A 16,504-nucleotide genomic window follows, 5' to 3' on the forward strand; every position below is an offset into this window, starting at 1 on the left:
GTAGGGGAAAAGAAACAGGATAAGAAGAGGAAAAGCTGATGTTGTAGAGATGGAAACCGTCTTGGGGATTTTTATCAGGGAGGGATGTAATGGTAGACAAGCCAGAGAAATGCAGTTAAATGCGCTGAGCTAGGTGGCAGCAACTTTTGAGAAATGGAACGCGATAAGTTAAGGCTGGAGAACATCAAGTTCTAGTTATTGGACTGGGATTTGGTAAATCTCCCAGATTAAGGATCTATTACAAAATGAGAGGTAAAGAAGTATTTGGAAAAATTTTGAGTTGATTCTGGGCCCTTCTTTAAGTCAGCTGCAGAGAAGACGTCACAGAGGACAGCGCAGGATAGAAGGAAGCAACCGGTGCAGAGGTGGCAGCTAAGGCTTGCGTAGCTCTCTTGGCACCTTGGATATTTCACATGAGGGCATTTTCAAGGAGCTGGTAACAGCTGCGATGTAAAACTGTTCTCTGCAACTTATATATGTAGGATGTGTTTTTCTAAAAGATACCAGTATCAGGTGTGGTTCAGTTACATTTTATTGGCGGCTGTTAGATCACATCAAGCTCAAATAACGTATTTAATAGACTGAATTGTGGAACAAAAGTTGCATTCCTGAGGGCACTTACCTGTGTTACTCATTGGAACAGTTTTGGGTGTTTTACAGGCTGCAAATATTTGGCAGGCTTGTGAATGCCAGGATAGTGAGGCACGGCAGTACTTGGAATTGGGTTTAGGGGGGAGGAATGGAAATTAATTTGTCTTTTTCTCAAGGTTAATGCTTCATAAAATACAATTAACAACAACAAAAAAAATCACACCAAAACCTGAACTGTGACTCATTTTTAATAAACATCTTGGGCTTTTTTCCCCTTCCACTGGCTGGAATATGGGACTCGTTGCCAAAGCCAACTGGACTTACACCACTGTTTCTCTGAGGACCTTAGAGAAGATCTCTTTGAGGTCAGTTTCGAAGCTGGTAACTAGAAAGACATGGACCATTTGTAAAGTTGTCATCTCCAAAACCCATCTGAGGAGGTAACGGGCGCCCTTACCAAATCTCTCTTCCGTACCTGCCTATTGTACAAGCTTCTCTCTTTGACTAGAGGCTGTGCTAGTAGGTCATCAGAGAGCTCCTTAACATGGAGAGTAAACATTTTGAGTTAGTGTTGTGAATTTCCCAAATACAGCAGACTAGTTTTTTAGCTACAATGCCTGACTGACACTAAAGCTAAACTCCTTTTGTAGCCTCTGTATAATTTTTCCTTTTGTACAAAGGTAGTCACACCTGCTCTCTCTTTACTTTATAAAACAATTGGACAAGAGAGAATCTCTCAAAGAGGCTTAACTCTTAGGACATGCGTAGATACCACTTAGCGTCACATGGCAACTGCAACCCAAGTAAGTAATGCTTGGTTACTGAGATTCTAGTTCACGGTGACTTGGTTATACCTGTCCTGTTAAAGGACAAATGCAGCCTTGTGACACTTGACTTGACCTTTACTCGTGGACGTAAATCTAGCAGGGACCTAAAACTATCATTACGCTTGTCCTTTGTTCTGCCCTGCTGCGCTGAAGAGAGCTTTTGCTGTCATATCGGATGATAATGCATAGAAATTTAATAGTGGAAAAGTAATGTGTTGATTCTGTGGCAGATAAGGCTGGTGTTAAGTTTTTTACCTATTTCATATTTATTTAAATATTTAGCTCCTACCAGGAGGAAAAGCAAGTGGAAGAACAGAATGTCCTAGTGCCTGCCATCCTGGATTTGCTCAGAGAGTTTAAGCTCAGGTTCAGTTAATGAATCAGTTCCAAACTGAAAAAGTAAGTAGTATATTGAGATGCAAATAAGCAGAAATTTTGCTCTTTCTGTTGGAGTCAAGCTGAAACCAGCTTAAATAACAAAAGTAAAATGGTATAAGGACAGAGCTTAAGCCTGACTGGAATGTCTTCCAAATTTGCAGCCAAGTAAGAAGGAGGGAGACGAAGTTCTTGAGAAATTAAATCTCTCCCCTTTGCCTTCAGTTCACACCCGTTCCTAAAACAACACAGCTGCTTATGGGATGCAGGAGGTTCTCTCTTGGTTTATTCTCTCGGGCCAAAATTAATTTTTAATTGTACTCATGTGGTTTGATGTGAGGAGAAAGCTTGGGGATGTGGGGGGAAAGGAGTGTAAGCTTCCGATAACCTGTAATAAGGAGCGGAGAGTGATTTGAGAGTGTGCCCTTCCCTCACGCTGCAGTTTGTCTTCCTCTTGTACTGAAAGTCATGAGCACCTGGACCAACAGGAAGCCCTGTCAGCATCCTTAAAGCACCCAGAAGGAAGCTGCGAGGGCCCGGCCACAAGGTTGTGGATAGTTCATTTTTCTTTCTCAGGGTTTCATGTTGTCCTGAATCCAGTCAAGATAACGATTCACATTTGTATAAACGCCAGGTATGTCTTTGCGGCCACAGCCTATTCCCCAGCTGATGATTCCAATTAGATGCATACGATCATCCTTCATACAGACCAGAGGCCCTCCAGAGTCACCCTACGGAGAAGCAGCAGGTTAGTAACAATCTCCTTTCTTGTTTGGTTGGTTTTGTGTTGGTTCCCCCCCCCCGGCTTTAGCGGTGCACTAGTGTCTACAGAAATACCCTATGTAGTGTGCTCACAAATCGAGAGCTCTTAGTAACAGCACTGTCACATAAGCCGCCTTTGTGTTCCAGACTCCCTCAATGCTCCTCTCATGGGGAGAGACCCCAAAAAATCTAACTAACACTAATGCGTCTAACTTTGTACGGCACTCATTTATGAAATGTAGGTGAGATGTTGATAAGAACGAAAAGAGGAATGCTCTTATTCAAGCTATAAAGATCTGGGGTGTTTTATACTGCTGTGTGTAACAGTAAAGCAAAATTACTAAAGAGCCGTTTAAATGGAAGGGATGTGTGTTGACTGCGTGCCCTCCTTTTTCCTCATGTTACAGCTGCTTGTCCTCCACCATCTTTTGGCCTTTATTCTTTTCTCCACCTCTCAGCAGAGCGGCACCCCCTTCCTCTCACAGAACCTCCTGCTGAGTATTTTGCGTGCTCACATAAGAGAAAACATTAGGAAGTGCTGCTGAGGTGGAGTTTCCTGCTCAGTTTTGTGGTGTTACCTATATTTGGAATTTTCAGTCTGTATTGTTCTGGTTTGCTTGGTGAAGTGTGGCTTGCTTTCCCAGCTATGAGGGGCAGGGGAAGAAAAAAGAAAGAGGCGCCAACAGTTCTGTTCTGTTCAACAAAAGTCTACTAGAATTTCCTTGTAGCCAAACGCACAACTTCTTTAAACTGTTTTCTGAAGCTTTTTGTTTGGTTAGCTCAGACTATCAAGGACGGACCTAAAAAGAAAAGAGGAACAGTATCCGGCTTACCTTGCAGGCATCATCAAGGTGCCTTGTGTCTCCGGCACATAACATATTGTCTGTAACGGTCCGGTTGTCGAGATGCTGTGTTGTGCACCGACTGGCTGGAAACAGCCTGACATGGCCTTCCTTCAGGTGCTCTGAATAGAATGGAGAAACTGGAAGAAAAATGACAATATAAATGCGTATATATGTCTGTGTATATATGTGTATATATTTAAAAAAAAAAAATTGCAGTTCAGTTTCTGTAGTTTAGGGGAAAGTAAACAGAAGTAGCTGGCGGTGGAGGGGTGGCTAAACTAGTATTTCCTTGCCAAAGGGTCTTTTTTAATTCTTGGGGGTTCTGCTTTGCTAGTGAGAACAGCTTAAATCTAGTTGAGAGAGAATATTGCTGCTTTAGCAAGCTTAAATGCTAAAGAGGTTTTTGTAGGCTCCAAATTAAAGACTGCTGGGTTTCTTGGATGGATAAGTTGTCTTTGCGCAGTTGTATCGATCAAAACGAAGTCAGAGGAAGTGCCTATGAAAATCACTAGCTGTATGAGACGGGGTCCTGACTTTTTAGTATTAGACTCGTGCTAACAAAAATGAGATGCCTTGTCGTACACAATTCTGAGTAACTGGGTAGGAATGTAGACTTGTGTTATGTTGGAATGGAAAGGATTTTCTGTTTGTTTTGGGAGTTGGTTTTATTCTCCTGCATAGCTGCAATTGCACAGAGCTGAAAGTTGGCAGGATTGTTGTTTTTCAGTCTAGTTTTGAATTACAGTTGCAGCATCCTTTCCCTCTGAAGGAGCTTATCCTGTACTCCCTGTAAGCAATGCTGAGGACTAACTTTAAAAGCGCTTTTAAAACACTTTCTGCCGCACTTATATGTTAAATCTTCAAGTCTCTTCCAAAATCCCTATGGGTTTAAATCACGATTAGGTCTTGTTATGATGGATGCTTCACAGTCTCTATCTCAGAGTTTACAAGTTAGAGAATAAAAACAAAGTCGTAGAAAGTGCCAGTAAAATAAGAGCTGCATTTTTTTGTTTGTTTTAAATATAGGTCAGCCTGTGTACACTTTCAGACAGGTTTTATTCCTGTTTGTTGTAGCTCACTTTAAAAAACATTTAGCCAGCCTTTTAATATGTAGCTGGGATTGTTATTTCTTTAGCTTTCTTTTTTTGCTAATCGCTGCACAGCCAATGTATCTTTTAGAATAATGCAACTACCTGCAGCTGTGTAGTATATTAAGTCTTGACAGAAATGGATTGCTGTCAGAATGACAGTATCTAAATGTACTCAGTACAGCAGAAACGTGGCAGCCCTGATTGCAAATTTTCTGTCTTTCCTACCTTATCCATTGTGCCATTTTTTGTGTTTCTACTGTTGGAGAGTATCAAGGAAGACTGCTAACCCATGCAGCTGACAGAACTCAGATGAATTAAATAACTTACACAAAAACAAGTTTTGCCGTATCTCCCACTTACACATACGTTTTGTAGTGCTGATACAAGCCCATATAATAATTTGGGGTCACACATTAAGCGATGCTAAAAGCTTGAATTCTTTGAGGGCAGAGGACCCAAACTTTGGACATAGAATCTTCTCCTTTCACGTAGACGTGTGTCTTCTACTTACATTCTTCATTTTTGCCATAACCAGAGATCTCGCATTCGGTCCAGTCAGGCAGCTGCAGTTCTGGTGTTGGGAGGCAGGCAGCACGGACAGTGTCCGTTTCAACAGCACAGTCGTCTGTGTCCGACTTCAACTGCAACAGAGCTGAAGAGGGAAAAATATCCCCCCCTTCATTAACCACAAACTTGAGCCAACCGTGACCTTTCCCGTCACGAGGTCGGAGAAGTTCTTACCAATATCATTGTCGAAATTTTCTGGGTCAAATCTCTGATGCACAGTGTAGTTCTTCACTTGAAACTTTTGTTCAGTTTCCTCGGGAGTTGCTCGGGAAGTCCTACCCAGCACGACCTTCAGCTGATTTGTACTAAAGCTGAAGAACAAAAGAGTCTTTACTTCCTTCCCGTGTTAACTGGCATGGACCCTTCCCATGAAGATGTGCTGTTGGAGCTTCTGCTTTTCTTATTTTAGCACTATGACTACTTCATTACCCAGGCAGTTTGACCTCTAGTGTCCTATTTGCCTTCCTTTGTGCTAATTGCTTACAGCCATCACAGCAAAGCTCCTCTGCCAGCCCCTTGCTGTTCTCAAGTTTCAGAGTGCTCCGCATCTGTATTGACAACTTTGTTCTTCAGCTATTTGATATTCTGCTGTGGCAGCTTAACGCCATGCTTCTAGTTTGCCCAGCAAATGCCTGTCTGTAATGCTCAGCCCAGTTAACTCTATAATCTTTAGTGCAGAATGACTTACTGGGATAAAGAGCTTTTTTCAAGTCTTTTACCCTTCCAGCAAGGCTGTACTGAATGCTTCCATTTTCCAGACTTTTCTTCCCCCCAGACAGTACTGAATCCTCAACTTACCCTTCCTCAAAACAGTGAGCAGCTGACAGAACCCAGCAGGAACCGATCAGAATTCCTCCGCAGAGGAAGTGCTCTCCAGGTGCTCGACGGTACTTCACAAAGATGGCAGCTTGCCACGGGTGAGCTGCAATGTCTGCATAGGAGCCACCTTTAATCCTGTACTGGCGTCCTCTGCGCTGCCGTAGGCCACAGGTGGCTGGGGATGACAAACCCAGAAATAGGCTTTTTGATCAGGCGCTCTTGCTTTGGGTTTGGGATAAGAGCCTGTTAGTCATCAGCGCGTGTTGAGGCAGCCTGGCCTGAACTGTTCAGTATCTGACTCATTCCTGTTTCCTAGGAAACTTGTATTCTGATTTGAAAAATACAGTAAGGAAACCCTGCCTCTTCTGTCCTCCATTTCTGCCGTCTTCCCTTCTGGCAGAGAAAAAGGCACTTCTGTGAGAGTGGAGCCACAGAAGCTCTTTCTACTCCAAAAAGCGCTTTTTTTCCCCCCAGCTCTAGCTATACTCAGCCTTAGAAGAGGCTTGAGTTTAATACCAATGACATGCAGAACAGTAACGCCTCAAAGAAAGAGAAGAATCAGGAGCGCTAGGATCCTTACAGCAAGTAGGCACATTGCAGTACTCCCATGTGAGCCGATTTCCTTTCAGTACATGGCACCAGGGCTTGCTGTCGTTGTCAGGATTCCTGCAGCACAGGAAAGAGAAGAGCTCTTTGTATTATCAGATCTGCAGGGAGTTTGGGGAGGCCTAAAGGTGGCAAACTGTGACCCGAGTGTACTCTTTTTGCTTTTTCTAGAGATACGGAGGGCCCTAGGGGCAGGTGGAACTTGCATTTATGGAGTCTGATGTTTGAGATGCATAGGTAAGTCAGGTGGAATAAAATTACTGTTGTCAGTGAGCTTCATTCCCAGCAGCAATGTATTTCTTGTGCTTTAATAACCCATGTAGAAGACTATAGAGCCCTGCCTCAAGAGCTCCCCAAGGAAGCTCGGTGGGATGTTTTTAATTCTGTAACTGACTACATACCGGCAGAAGTTGTGACTGCCAAGGCCCAGCTGGTAGGCATCTCTTCTCCAAGCAGTATATAATTTGTTGACAAGGTTTCGAGAATTCCACCTCAAACAGGTAGCTCCAGAACTGGTAACGCTGTGACTGCCTCGGTAATCTGTGCCTCTTCCAGATTTGCAGTTGTTGTTCCCAACTTCAATAAGAAAGCTGCACGTTAACCGATGGATGTGAACCCGTCAGCTGTTCCTAACTGTGATTTCTGTCGAAGCATCTATATATTAGCTATACTTATCTCTGGCTCTCGGTGTCATAAATATTAAAAGTTTAAACATGATTTAACGTGAGAGTCTCAACTTTTCAGGCTGCAGAAATAGCGTAAGTCCGCAGAGAACCCTTATATGCAGTGAATCGTGGAAGCTGTAAAGTCCGTTCCCTGTCCCCCTGCATGTACCTTTTGAACAGGAGGGCACACTGCAGTGTTCCCAGGTGTACTTTCCCCCTTTATAGATATAGCACCAAGGTCTGGAATCCTCGTCTGGGTTTCTGAAAGAGTTATGATATTATGCATCATTATACAGCTATTGTTATTAGGCCCGTGCCTGCCATCTAGTTCGGTGACATAATCCTGCCCTGCAGTGAAGGCGTGGACTGAACCATCAGCAGTCGTTCGGATTCCTACTTTAATTATAAAATTGTGGGGTACACGGAGGTGAGGGTGAGACAGCCGTGGCTAGCGGGAGTGGGCAGCTTGTTTGTGCCGTTTAGTTCACGTGCGGGAAGCGCTATGTTTTTAGAGGTCTGAGCAGGATCTGGAGCTGCAGGAAACTGGCTTACAAAAGGAGCTTTAGGCACGGAGAAGGGACAAGGGAAAGAGATGTATGCATTTTGTAGTCTGTCATAAGCATCCAGTCTAGCTAGATCTTAGGTTCGGATAAGTCTACAGAAGTTGCAGTTACTGCTCATGGGCTGCGCCGTATGTGCACCGGTGCAGAGCGTTCTCGGCTTGGTATTAGGCTGTGGCAAACCGCCGTTCCTTTGCTGCAGGCTCTTGGAACGGGCTGATCCCTGCGGCTCTGACCTGCCTGCCTCAGCCCCTCACCTGCAGTAGTTGTGATTGCCCAACCCCAGCTCAGCAGCATCCTCTCTTCGGCCGCTGTACGTCTGGTCCATCAAGCCATTGCTATTCCAATTTAAACATTCCGTTCCGCTCTCTGTCGTGCTCCATGTACCCCTGTATGTTACTCCGGCATCTTTGTAGCACTTGACTTCAGTATCTGAAGAAAAGGGAACAAAATGTTACTATAAGGACAGCGTCCCAAACTCTGCTTCCCCAGTCTCTGTTCTGTTTAGACTTGGCTCCCAGATGTCTTGTCTAGTAAGTCGGGGAAAACGCCTTGCCAGGCAGACTGTAAGTATACACGAAGGTCTTCAGCTCCAAAATTTAGAGGTTTTATTAAGAGACACTGAGAACAGCCCAGGTGTCCTTCTTAAAAGTTCTTTGTAGTATTAGCTTTAGAATAAAAAGAGGCAACTTGACAGAGCCTAGTATGCAGCAGCAGCTCCTGGGGACCTCATCCTCCTGCACTGCACAGCTAAAACCAGTAGTGTGGTTCAGAGGAATTGGCAGGGTATGCTCACCTATTTCACACTGCTTCCCAGAGAAACCTTGGTGGCACTGGCAGATGAAGAGCTGGGGGGAATAATATGCCTGTGAACACTGGCCCCCGTTGTAGCATTTATTTCTAGTGCAGGCTGTGGAAGAAGCAAAAGCCAGGAAACACTGTTAGATTTCACAGAAGTAGGAAGCTGGCAACATGCACCCATCTTTCCTCTCCTGTCAGTCTCCTTTAGCCCGTTCTGTTTTTCCCTGCCTACCTGTTACTGCCATGCACTTACAGTCTTTTCGTGTAGCAATTAGGTTCTTCCTTTGCTCCGTTCTCTCCACATCACTATTAGGAGCCTTCCTCAGCCCCTTGCCCACTCCTGCTTAGTCCTGTCTGAGTCAGTATATATTAGTGTTTTCCTTTCTATCCTATTTCAAGCCAAATTTTCTGTGTGATAACTCCTTTCCTGACAGTGGAGTTCTTCTTTAGGATGATTAGATGGACAATCTCTCATCTCCCAGCGTCTCCTTTCTCTTTCTTCTTCATACTCACCTCTGACAGGCACAGTGTGGCAGCGACTCCGACCGCTGTCGCACCTACAGTATTCTATTCTGCTCCCTGAGAGCCTCAGCCAGGTCCCCCTGTGCTGGTAAATTTCTCCAGATGATTTGTCTGTGCAAATGGCTGTAATTGGAGAAAGGAAATCCTCTTTTAGAAAGTCAGGGAAAAGACCTGGCTGAGCAAAAGAACTCCCTTCTCTTTCCGGGAGAAGAGCATCTGTGGTGGGAGCATCTGTCTAACGGGCTGCCCTTTTTCCTTCTCAGGCCACAATTGTCCCGTCTCTCTCACTGCTGTGTTGCTGGATGTACTGTTCCACTATTGACTGGCCTCTTTTTCTTTGAAGAAGAGCAGAGGGAGGGGAAAACTTTGTACTTTGAGGTGTGGATGGTATTAACGGTCTGGTATTTTGCCTTCTGAATCTTTCATCCAGATAACCATGACAAACAGCTTTCAGGCTCCGTTCCCTCAGCATCATCTGCTTTCCCCTGCTGTGTTCATAAAGCTCCAGGTAACACGGTTGTAGTTTGCCTGGCTTACCTCTAGATCTGGCTCCCCGTTTGAAACGCATGCGTAAGCCCTGCAAGCAAAGAAGGTTAATTCTGTGAGTAACTGCTCTCTTGAGAAAACTGAGAGAACAAGTGCCTCCGAAGAGCCAGTCCTCTTCTTGAGGCCTTGTAAATTGGGGGAGCTCTGAGCAACCGTCTGCCTCCTTGTCAGACAGTACAGCGAAAAGTGCCTTTAGCAATTCTCGGTACCCATGCCGAGGTGCAAATCACTGAGTTGCCACAGACGACCAGGCGCTTGCTTGTCACTTGGGATGTGCCATACTCGCAGCGCGCGTGAAGTGATTATGTGCTCTTGGGGCATTGCAGGTGCTAACTAAAGCTTGTCAGCTTTCTGCTACTTGAAGGAGGTTCAAGCAAATAATTTCCAAAGAAGTAAATGTGAACAAGCAGTTACTTTTGCTCGTTGACATGCACTTTCCCCATAAGCCTTTGTAGCTGGATTACCTTTGAGAGATATGTCTCCTGCAGCCAATTAAATAAATACTTTGGATAAAGTTTTAAGGAAGAAACCAATTTAGAAAGCTGCTTTGGTCAGGCCACAAGAGAAAGAATAACATTAAAAGGAAGAGGAAGGCTGGGATAGCAATTTTTTGAGAAAGAGACTAAATATTTTAGAATTGCGTGGGGTTTAGTCAAGCTGTGCAATGTGAGGCTCAAAGTGAGGGGACACGGGAACCACCGATGTCCAGTCCGAAGTGAGAGTAATGATGAGGGTGGTGACAATGGAAAGAAAATTAAAGGATGATCACAATAGAACTCTTAGCAACAGCGAAAGGTGACAGTGAACAGATACACCAAGAAGATTTGGAGAAGACCTGCTTACTGAAATGAAAACCAGCCAGGATAGCGCATTACTGGAAATCCCAGCTTAGAGGTAGGCTGCTTTGTAAGGTTTTCCTTCCTCTGGTTTCTAGTGATACAAGCAGATTCTCCTTCTATCTGATGCAGACGGCTGGAGTCGATGGTAAGGAAGTGCTGCTGAAAGCGCAGGAGGATGGCAAGAGCGTTATTTTACGCATTAGCCTCTTACCTGGCATTGAGCAGTCACGATTGCTCCCACCAGCAGGAGGAGACATGGGAGTTTGCCTTCCATGCTGAGTGTTTTCCACATCACCTCCAAATCTCAAGTTATCTATAGAGACAAAAGAAAAACTAAGATGTCGAACAAAGGCATTTTACAGTGTGAATGGAGCTCAAGGTCACAAGCTTAAATAAAGGTTTTAATGTAAAAAGTATTTTCATAATTTAAAACATACTTTCTACTCGGCAGTCGTCAGCCATCCGGTATAGCTGTCCTGGTGTCCCTGGACAGGGGAAACGGCCAGGCTGGACCCAGATGTGCTTTTACTTGATACACTTAGAAACCCAACCAGCTAAAGCGCACGCTTTTAGGTCTGGAGGAAACTCAGAGTGCTTCCTGGGGAATAACACTGGTAGAAGTAAATCCCAAGTCCTTTTTCCCACGGTTGCTGGAAGCCAACGGTATCGTGCGCGTTATTAGAGAGATGGGCTTGTCTAATGAAGGAGTGTAATGCTGATTGGAAGTGTTAATTGCGATTCAGGTCACTGAGGCCTGTCTAAGAGATCTCTTGCAGGGGCACACAAATCTGCTGAAGGGTGAGTCTGTGATAATAGTGGTTGAAGAGGATTTGCATTTTCTGCACAGACGGCTGCTTTGGGTGAGAGTGAGGGTTTGTCTCTTGTGTAGAGGATGCGTCGGCAAGGAGACTTTGGTTGATGATAGGTGGGGACAGCACTGCTATGTCTTTGATTTTCAATATTTCTGCAGCTTCTCCCCAGCTGAGCTTTTTGTTTCTACTATGGGCATATGCTTTTGGTAAAAAGGGAGAGTATGGCAGTTGGCTGGCAGGCTAGCTCTTGGTCTGGCGTTCTCACTGACTCGTTGCAGCATTTCTTTCCTTGTGTCGCTTCCATGCAGTCACAACTACATCTTATTCCCTCTGATCCCTTCAGCAGCTTTACACTTCAGGCGAAGCCCTCTTCCATCCCACGTGAAGAGTTTCTGCCTCCTCCAGGCTGATTTACATAGTTTGTCTCCTACAGCAGCAGTCTTGGGAGAGAACCTCCAATGATCTCCTGTGGGAGACGGCCGGCTGGTATGGTGTGGCTAGGGTTAAGGATGAATCTGGATTTCTGCCTCCATTAATCTCATTTGCTTTGAAAATCTACTTCTCTCGTCACTCATCAGAGGTTAATTCCCTACTTGGTGAAGTTGCTGCTCTGACCTGGCCACAGATAGCCATCGGAAGGACATCTGGGTGCTGTGTTCCATCCTATTCCTTCCTACTGTAGCAAAATTTATTTCAGCCTGGCCTCGAGCAGGCAAGTTTCTTGGCAGAAGCATGAATTTAGACTTCTGTAGCCACTGACTGCAGCAAGACACGCTACCATCTTGTGCCCTGCTTTCCCCTCCCCCAGTTTGTTTCCTGACAAAGGAGGAAAAATGATTTCTTTCACCAAAGCCGAGCGCCTCGTGTAAGCACTGACGGGTTTAGGGCAGCTGCTGGGTGGAGAGAAAATTCTGAGCAGCAGGGGCCATGCTCGTAACATGGCGTAGTCTCGAGCGTATACAAAATTCTGCCGCTGAAATTAAGCAACACGTTTTTTTTTCCCTTGCTGTACTAAACGCCATTTCTAATCTCTCGCTCATAGCAGAAAAATACGCTGGATGTGACAGACAAAGGCAGCGAAGGGCGCTCTGAGGGGGTCTGCTGCCTATGAAGGCAATGCGATTTGCTGTGGGCTTCCAGCTCCTCTGTTAATCCCTGTAGGAAAAATCCCTGAGGAGATGTATTTTGCCCATTCTTTTATCTTGGTGACCTTGTAGTAGCTGTAAAAGATCAGGCAAATGTATGTATGTAAAAGAACTCCAGTAAAGCCTGACCGTAGCAGCATGAGTTTGGTAGCTAGCGAAGTTCTATTTTATATTTAGAAACACTGCTGAAGGTGAGGTCTTTAAATGAGGATTTATTGTACACCAACAGGACGCTCTGTTGGGGGGCGGGGGGAGGCTGTTGTTCGTGGCAAAACTTAAATTAGATGGATACAAATGATTGTACAGTGTCAGAAGTTTAGAAACTTAGTGCCTAGGGGAGTTCTTGGAAACATGGCGTTAAATAGCGAGGTCCAATACATCTCCTAAATCCTGGGAAGGTAGTATCGATTTTCACAGTTGAGTAATAGCTTTTAAGGACCGGAGTTGTCACTATTACGTGATCTGAACTCTTACAATAAGACAAATAACTTTATCACAGGTCTCCTGACTTGAACCCATAATTTTCTTCCTGAAAGCAATGGTTACTCCTGCATGCAGTAATAGTAGCTCTTTTTTACAGTGGAACGAGACATAAGTAATGACCGGTGTGAACAGATTTAGCTTGATCCTCTGCGCTAACCGCGACTGCTATAGCAGTCGGTCTAGATGGCCGAGATGATGAATGACGAGAGGGTGATGGGGATGGGAACCCCCCTGCTTTGAACAAGACCAATACCAGACGTCCATTTTCTCTCTTCCTTCAGAAATATAATGCCTCCTATACAAACCGAGAGCTGGGAGTGAGGCGGAGTAGCAGGCAAGAAGATATCATTTCCTTCCCAATCTGTAGGATTGCTCTGCAGTTCCAAATCTTTGACATAATATTCAGGTGCTGTCTCACGCACTATCAGCTTTTTATCCTCTACATGATGGGATCCCTGAGCAAGTAGAAAGCTAACCCAATTATTTGAGAGAACTACTACTTCCAGAAATTAGGAGCTCAGACTCTGTTTATATAAAGCCAGAGAAGGCAGCTGGATAACAGCTGGTGAAATTGGAGTATGACAGATGAATGAGTCATAAATTGGGATTCAAGGGTAAAAAAGGGAGAGAGATTGTTTGTGGGTTGGTTGTTTTTTTTTTTTTTTTAAGATTTGTTCAAAGAAAAAGCAAAAGGCACAAATATTCCAGTCTCTGAAGCAGAAGTGGGAGGACAGCAGGATAGTTTAGGCTGTGGTTTCTCGTCATTAGACTGCACAAAGAGGAGGCTTAAGTTGCAAGTCAGGCTGACAAGATTCGCAGGAACAGCTTCTGAGAACCTTAGCTACTCCAAGTCTTGTCTTTAGGTCACCTCTTGATGATGAGATCCTTGTAATTCAGAGCATCTCTCAGGGATTTGTATTAGTACGCAGATTTTGTACTATACTTTATATACTTTCAAGCCCTTTCTCACTGCTTGGGAAGCATTTTGCATTGTACAGCAAGCCTTTTTAAAAGCTATAAGAGTGATTTCCAAATAGGCATTGACTTCAATTGAATCTGAATGAAATCGGCAGCGTTGCCAAAGCTGAGGGGGGTGAGCGGAGCTGCTACCCGGAGTCAGCTGGCTGCTGCTGTGACCCTGTGTTACGTTTTCCTTGCTCCCGGCAGCTGTAGCTCGTTATTGGAGCTCCGCAGGCTTTTGTTCGGGATCCCACGGCACAAGGTTTTAACTTGCTAACTGTTAGTACCACTGGTCATCTTTGTCGCTATCTGCGGAGAAGGCTTGAAGTTCTTAGTGACAGCTTTAAAAAATGAGATTCTGCTGGCTACGACCTTGTTAAGGAAAGGTTCATTCAGTGAAACTACTTGTCTGACTTGAGCTGCTTCGTTAGAATTTCTCTCTGGGAAGCACTGTAAAGAACTGTTGAGACCTCGTTTCGGGGGTACCTGCTAAAATGCCCCCAAAACAAGGCAACACTGGTGAAATCTGACTACTTTTTTTTTTTTTTTTTTGTGGGAGGACAGAGTGGCAAAGCTGGCCTAACTAATATCTTGGAGGAAGTCCTAGCTGCCTGAAACCAGCAGGAAACTAGAGCTAGTTTTCAGGGGGGAAGGGGAAACATCTTTTAAATTAAAAAAAAAAAAAAAAGGCATTTCGGTCCTGGAGACTGACATGAAAGGAGGAGTCCCTATTTAAAAAGCAGCTGCATGGTTTAATTAAGTTTATGCTTATAATCAAGTTTATCCCATCTAGTCCGCTATACAAGCGGATTCGAGTCTTACACAGCACATGCTCATGCTGCAGAACGTGACAGAGTCTCCCTAACGGTGTCCTGCATCGGATGCCCCATCCTTTCTTCCGCGTACTTCTGCTGCCCCTGTTCAGGCTAGCTTATCTCATAATGCTGCAGCCCTTCCCCGCTCCTTTCCCCCTCTCCGTGGGGGGATGCCTGGTCATCCATTGCCGGCCGCTGTCCCCCTACGCATGGAAAACCGGTCACAGATGTTGCCAGATGTTTATTTTCAGTTTCGGGAAAGGTACAGCTTAGGCCAGTCAATTGGAATGTTCCGAATGATAAGTCCTATCAAACTGAAACCATATGGCTGCTTGAAAAATACCATGTTTACAAGACTCCAAGCAGAAACCTGCAAGCAATGTGCTTTCTGGTAGGGCTCTCCTAAACGGTTTGTGCCTTCTGCTCTCACCCTTTGCTTCCTCGCTGATCAAAAACACGCTAGCAATAAGCCAGAGCCCTGGATGTGGTGTTCTGACATCTTGATTCTACCCTTTCAGGTACCTTGTGACATAAAGATATATGATAGCCTAAATTTATCTCTCTTTGCTGAAGCATCAGCAGCAGGAATACTTTAAATCCACATAGGAATTTATTATTAATAACAGCCCTTCTAAGCAGTAAGAGTGTATTATCTTACCAATGTGGAATAAGACCTGAAAAAGTGATGTAACTTACCAAGGTCGAACAAGAAGTCATTAGTAGAAATTAAAAGTAGCTCTCCCCGCATATGCCTCCCAATAACCTCGTATGTCCATTCCAGAATACTTTGATTCTGAATCTGTAGCGCTCATAGCTTTCTGGCTGATGAACAGCTATCTCGATCTAGTTTAAGCAAGATCCTTGCTGCATTTTCCTGCCTCCTGGAGCAAATGCTTCTGTATCCCTTTTCGAAGCTGAGCAGGTGAATATCAGACTCCTACTGTTTCTCTTTAAAATAGAACAGTGGACAGACCTCTGCTTTTGGGGACAAGAATTAAAAGACCAAAACAAAGAAAGTAAGATGCTGTAGTCTTTGAAGGCATCGGAGGAAATGGATATTAAAAAACTCTGGCTATGTTCTGGGAATCATTCTCAATATTTCCCGCGGTTTTGGCCGCACTTGAAAAGAAGGGTGTTTAGGGAGAAGTGAAGACGACCCGCCCTCCTCCTCTTTGTTATCCTGGTTGGGAGCCGGGGTGAAGGCACAGCCTGATCTCCTCCCAGGAAGACAATAAATTATCCTATCGCAGCTAGCTCTCCCGGTCTTTCCTTACCATCAAGATATTTGTCCGTCCGTAACTCTTCCTTTGTTTTAAGCTCTTTTGCTCACGCTCTTTGTGCAGGGGACTCCTCCCTGCAAGCTGCTCAGAGCCTGAGGCTGCCAGCCCTTTCCCTGGAATAGCTGAAGCTTCCTTGAAACAACCGAGAGCTAGCGGCTTTACCCAGCGTTACGAATCTCTTCAAAAGCCGAAAGGCAATAGCTCGGTTAGTTAACTACCGTGGTGCTTCGGTGGGATTTATTCAATAGTAATATTTAACGACAACGCCATTGATGTTGAAAATGGGAAATGCGCTTTCTGAAACAGGTGCAGAGCAGTGCCTACCTTTTCGCTTTTTCTCTTCTGTAGTCTGCGGATGCTTTCCCTTCCAGAGCAGCCCGCTTTGCGCTCTCCGCGGCTCGGATCTCTCGGAGCAGCTCCTGTCCTACTTAAAGCTCCCCTCGAAGGGGTGGAGACTGGAGCGGGCAGCGGGCGTGCTTCCCCCAGCCCTGCCCGGCCTCGGCCCTCGGGGTGGTCGGGGCCAGGCTGGCTGCTCTCCGGAGGGCTAGCAAGTCCCTCTGCGGGCCAGGAGGACAGCTTGCTTGCTGAAGCGA

General features: G+C 45.0%; 2 protein-coding genes across 6 annotated transcripts in view; one reads left to right on the plus strand and one right to left on the minus strand.

The window, feature by feature from the left end:
• Positions 1 to 514: 514 nt before the first annotated feature.
• Positions 515 to 16,372, minus strand: PLAT (plasminogen activator, tissue type). Of its 5 annotated transcripts, XM_087762924.1 has the most exons (15): positions 16,236 to 16,354; positions 10,854 to 12,448; positions 10,628 to 10,729; positions 9,569 to 9,608; positions 9,023 to 9,154; positions 8,505 to 8,618; positions 7,966 to 8,140; positions 7,318 to 7,409; positions 6,885 to 7,059; positions 6,458 to 6,543; positions 5,857 to 6,052; positions 5,233 to 5,369; positions 5,003 to 5,143; positions 3,389 to 3,537; positions 515 to 2,524 (listed from the first exon to the last, which is right to left on the minus strand). In XM_087762924.1, the coding sequence occupies exons 3-15, from the start codon at positions 10,706 to 10,708 to the stop codon at positions 2,366 to 2,368; spliced, it is 1,677 nt and encodes a 558-aa protein (XP_087619050.1). In that variant the 5' UTR covers positions 10,709 to 10,729; positions 10,854 to 12,448; positions 16,236 to 16,354; the 3' UTR covers positions 515 to 2,365. The 5 variants fall into 5 exon arrangements, with proteins under 5 accessions (XP_087619050.1, XP_009467123.1, XP_087619049.1 ...); XM_009468848.2 differs by lacking the exon at positions 10,854 to 12,448 and having other exon boundaries at positions 16,236 to 16,371; XM_087762923.1 differs by lacking the exon at positions 9,569 to 9,608.
• Positions 2,457 to 16,504, plus strand: part of IKBKB (inhibitor of nuclear factor kappa B kinase subunit beta) — a 30,293-nt gene continuing 16,245 nt past the window's right edge. Inside the window, exon 1 of the mRNA XM_009468847.2 lies at positions 2,457 to 2,541. Coding sequence (XP_009467122.1) covers positions 2,477 to 2,541 — 65 coding nt within the window. The 5' untranslated portion in view covers positions 2,457 to 2,476. The remainder of the gene's footprint in view (positions 2,542 to 16,504) is intronic.

This window comes from Nipponia nippon, unplaced genomic scaffold (assembly GCF_047370975.1).
Source record: "Nipponia nippon isolate SJK-2023a ecotype South Korea unplaced genomic scaffold, ASM4737097v1 scaffold_27, whole genome shotgun sequence".
In the NCBI taxonomy this organism is placed as follows: Eukaryota; Metazoa; Chordata; class Aves; order Pelecaniformes; family Threskiornithidae; genus Nipponia; species Nipponia nippon.

Bases quoted from the DNA above. Each gene is read 5' to 3' on its own strand.
- PLAT (XM_087762923.1), bottom strand. From the start codon at position 10,878: ATGGCTGACGACTGCCGAGTAGAAA. The intron at 5,370-5,856 runs GTAAGTTGAGGA...TTTGTTCTTCAG, and splicing joins GCTCACTGTTTTGAGGAAGG to CTTTAGTACAAATCAGCTGA. The intron at 3,538-5,002 runs GTAAGTAGAAGA...TTTTTCTTCCAG, and splicing joins TTATGGCAAAAATGAAGAAT to TTTCTCCATTCTATTCAGAG.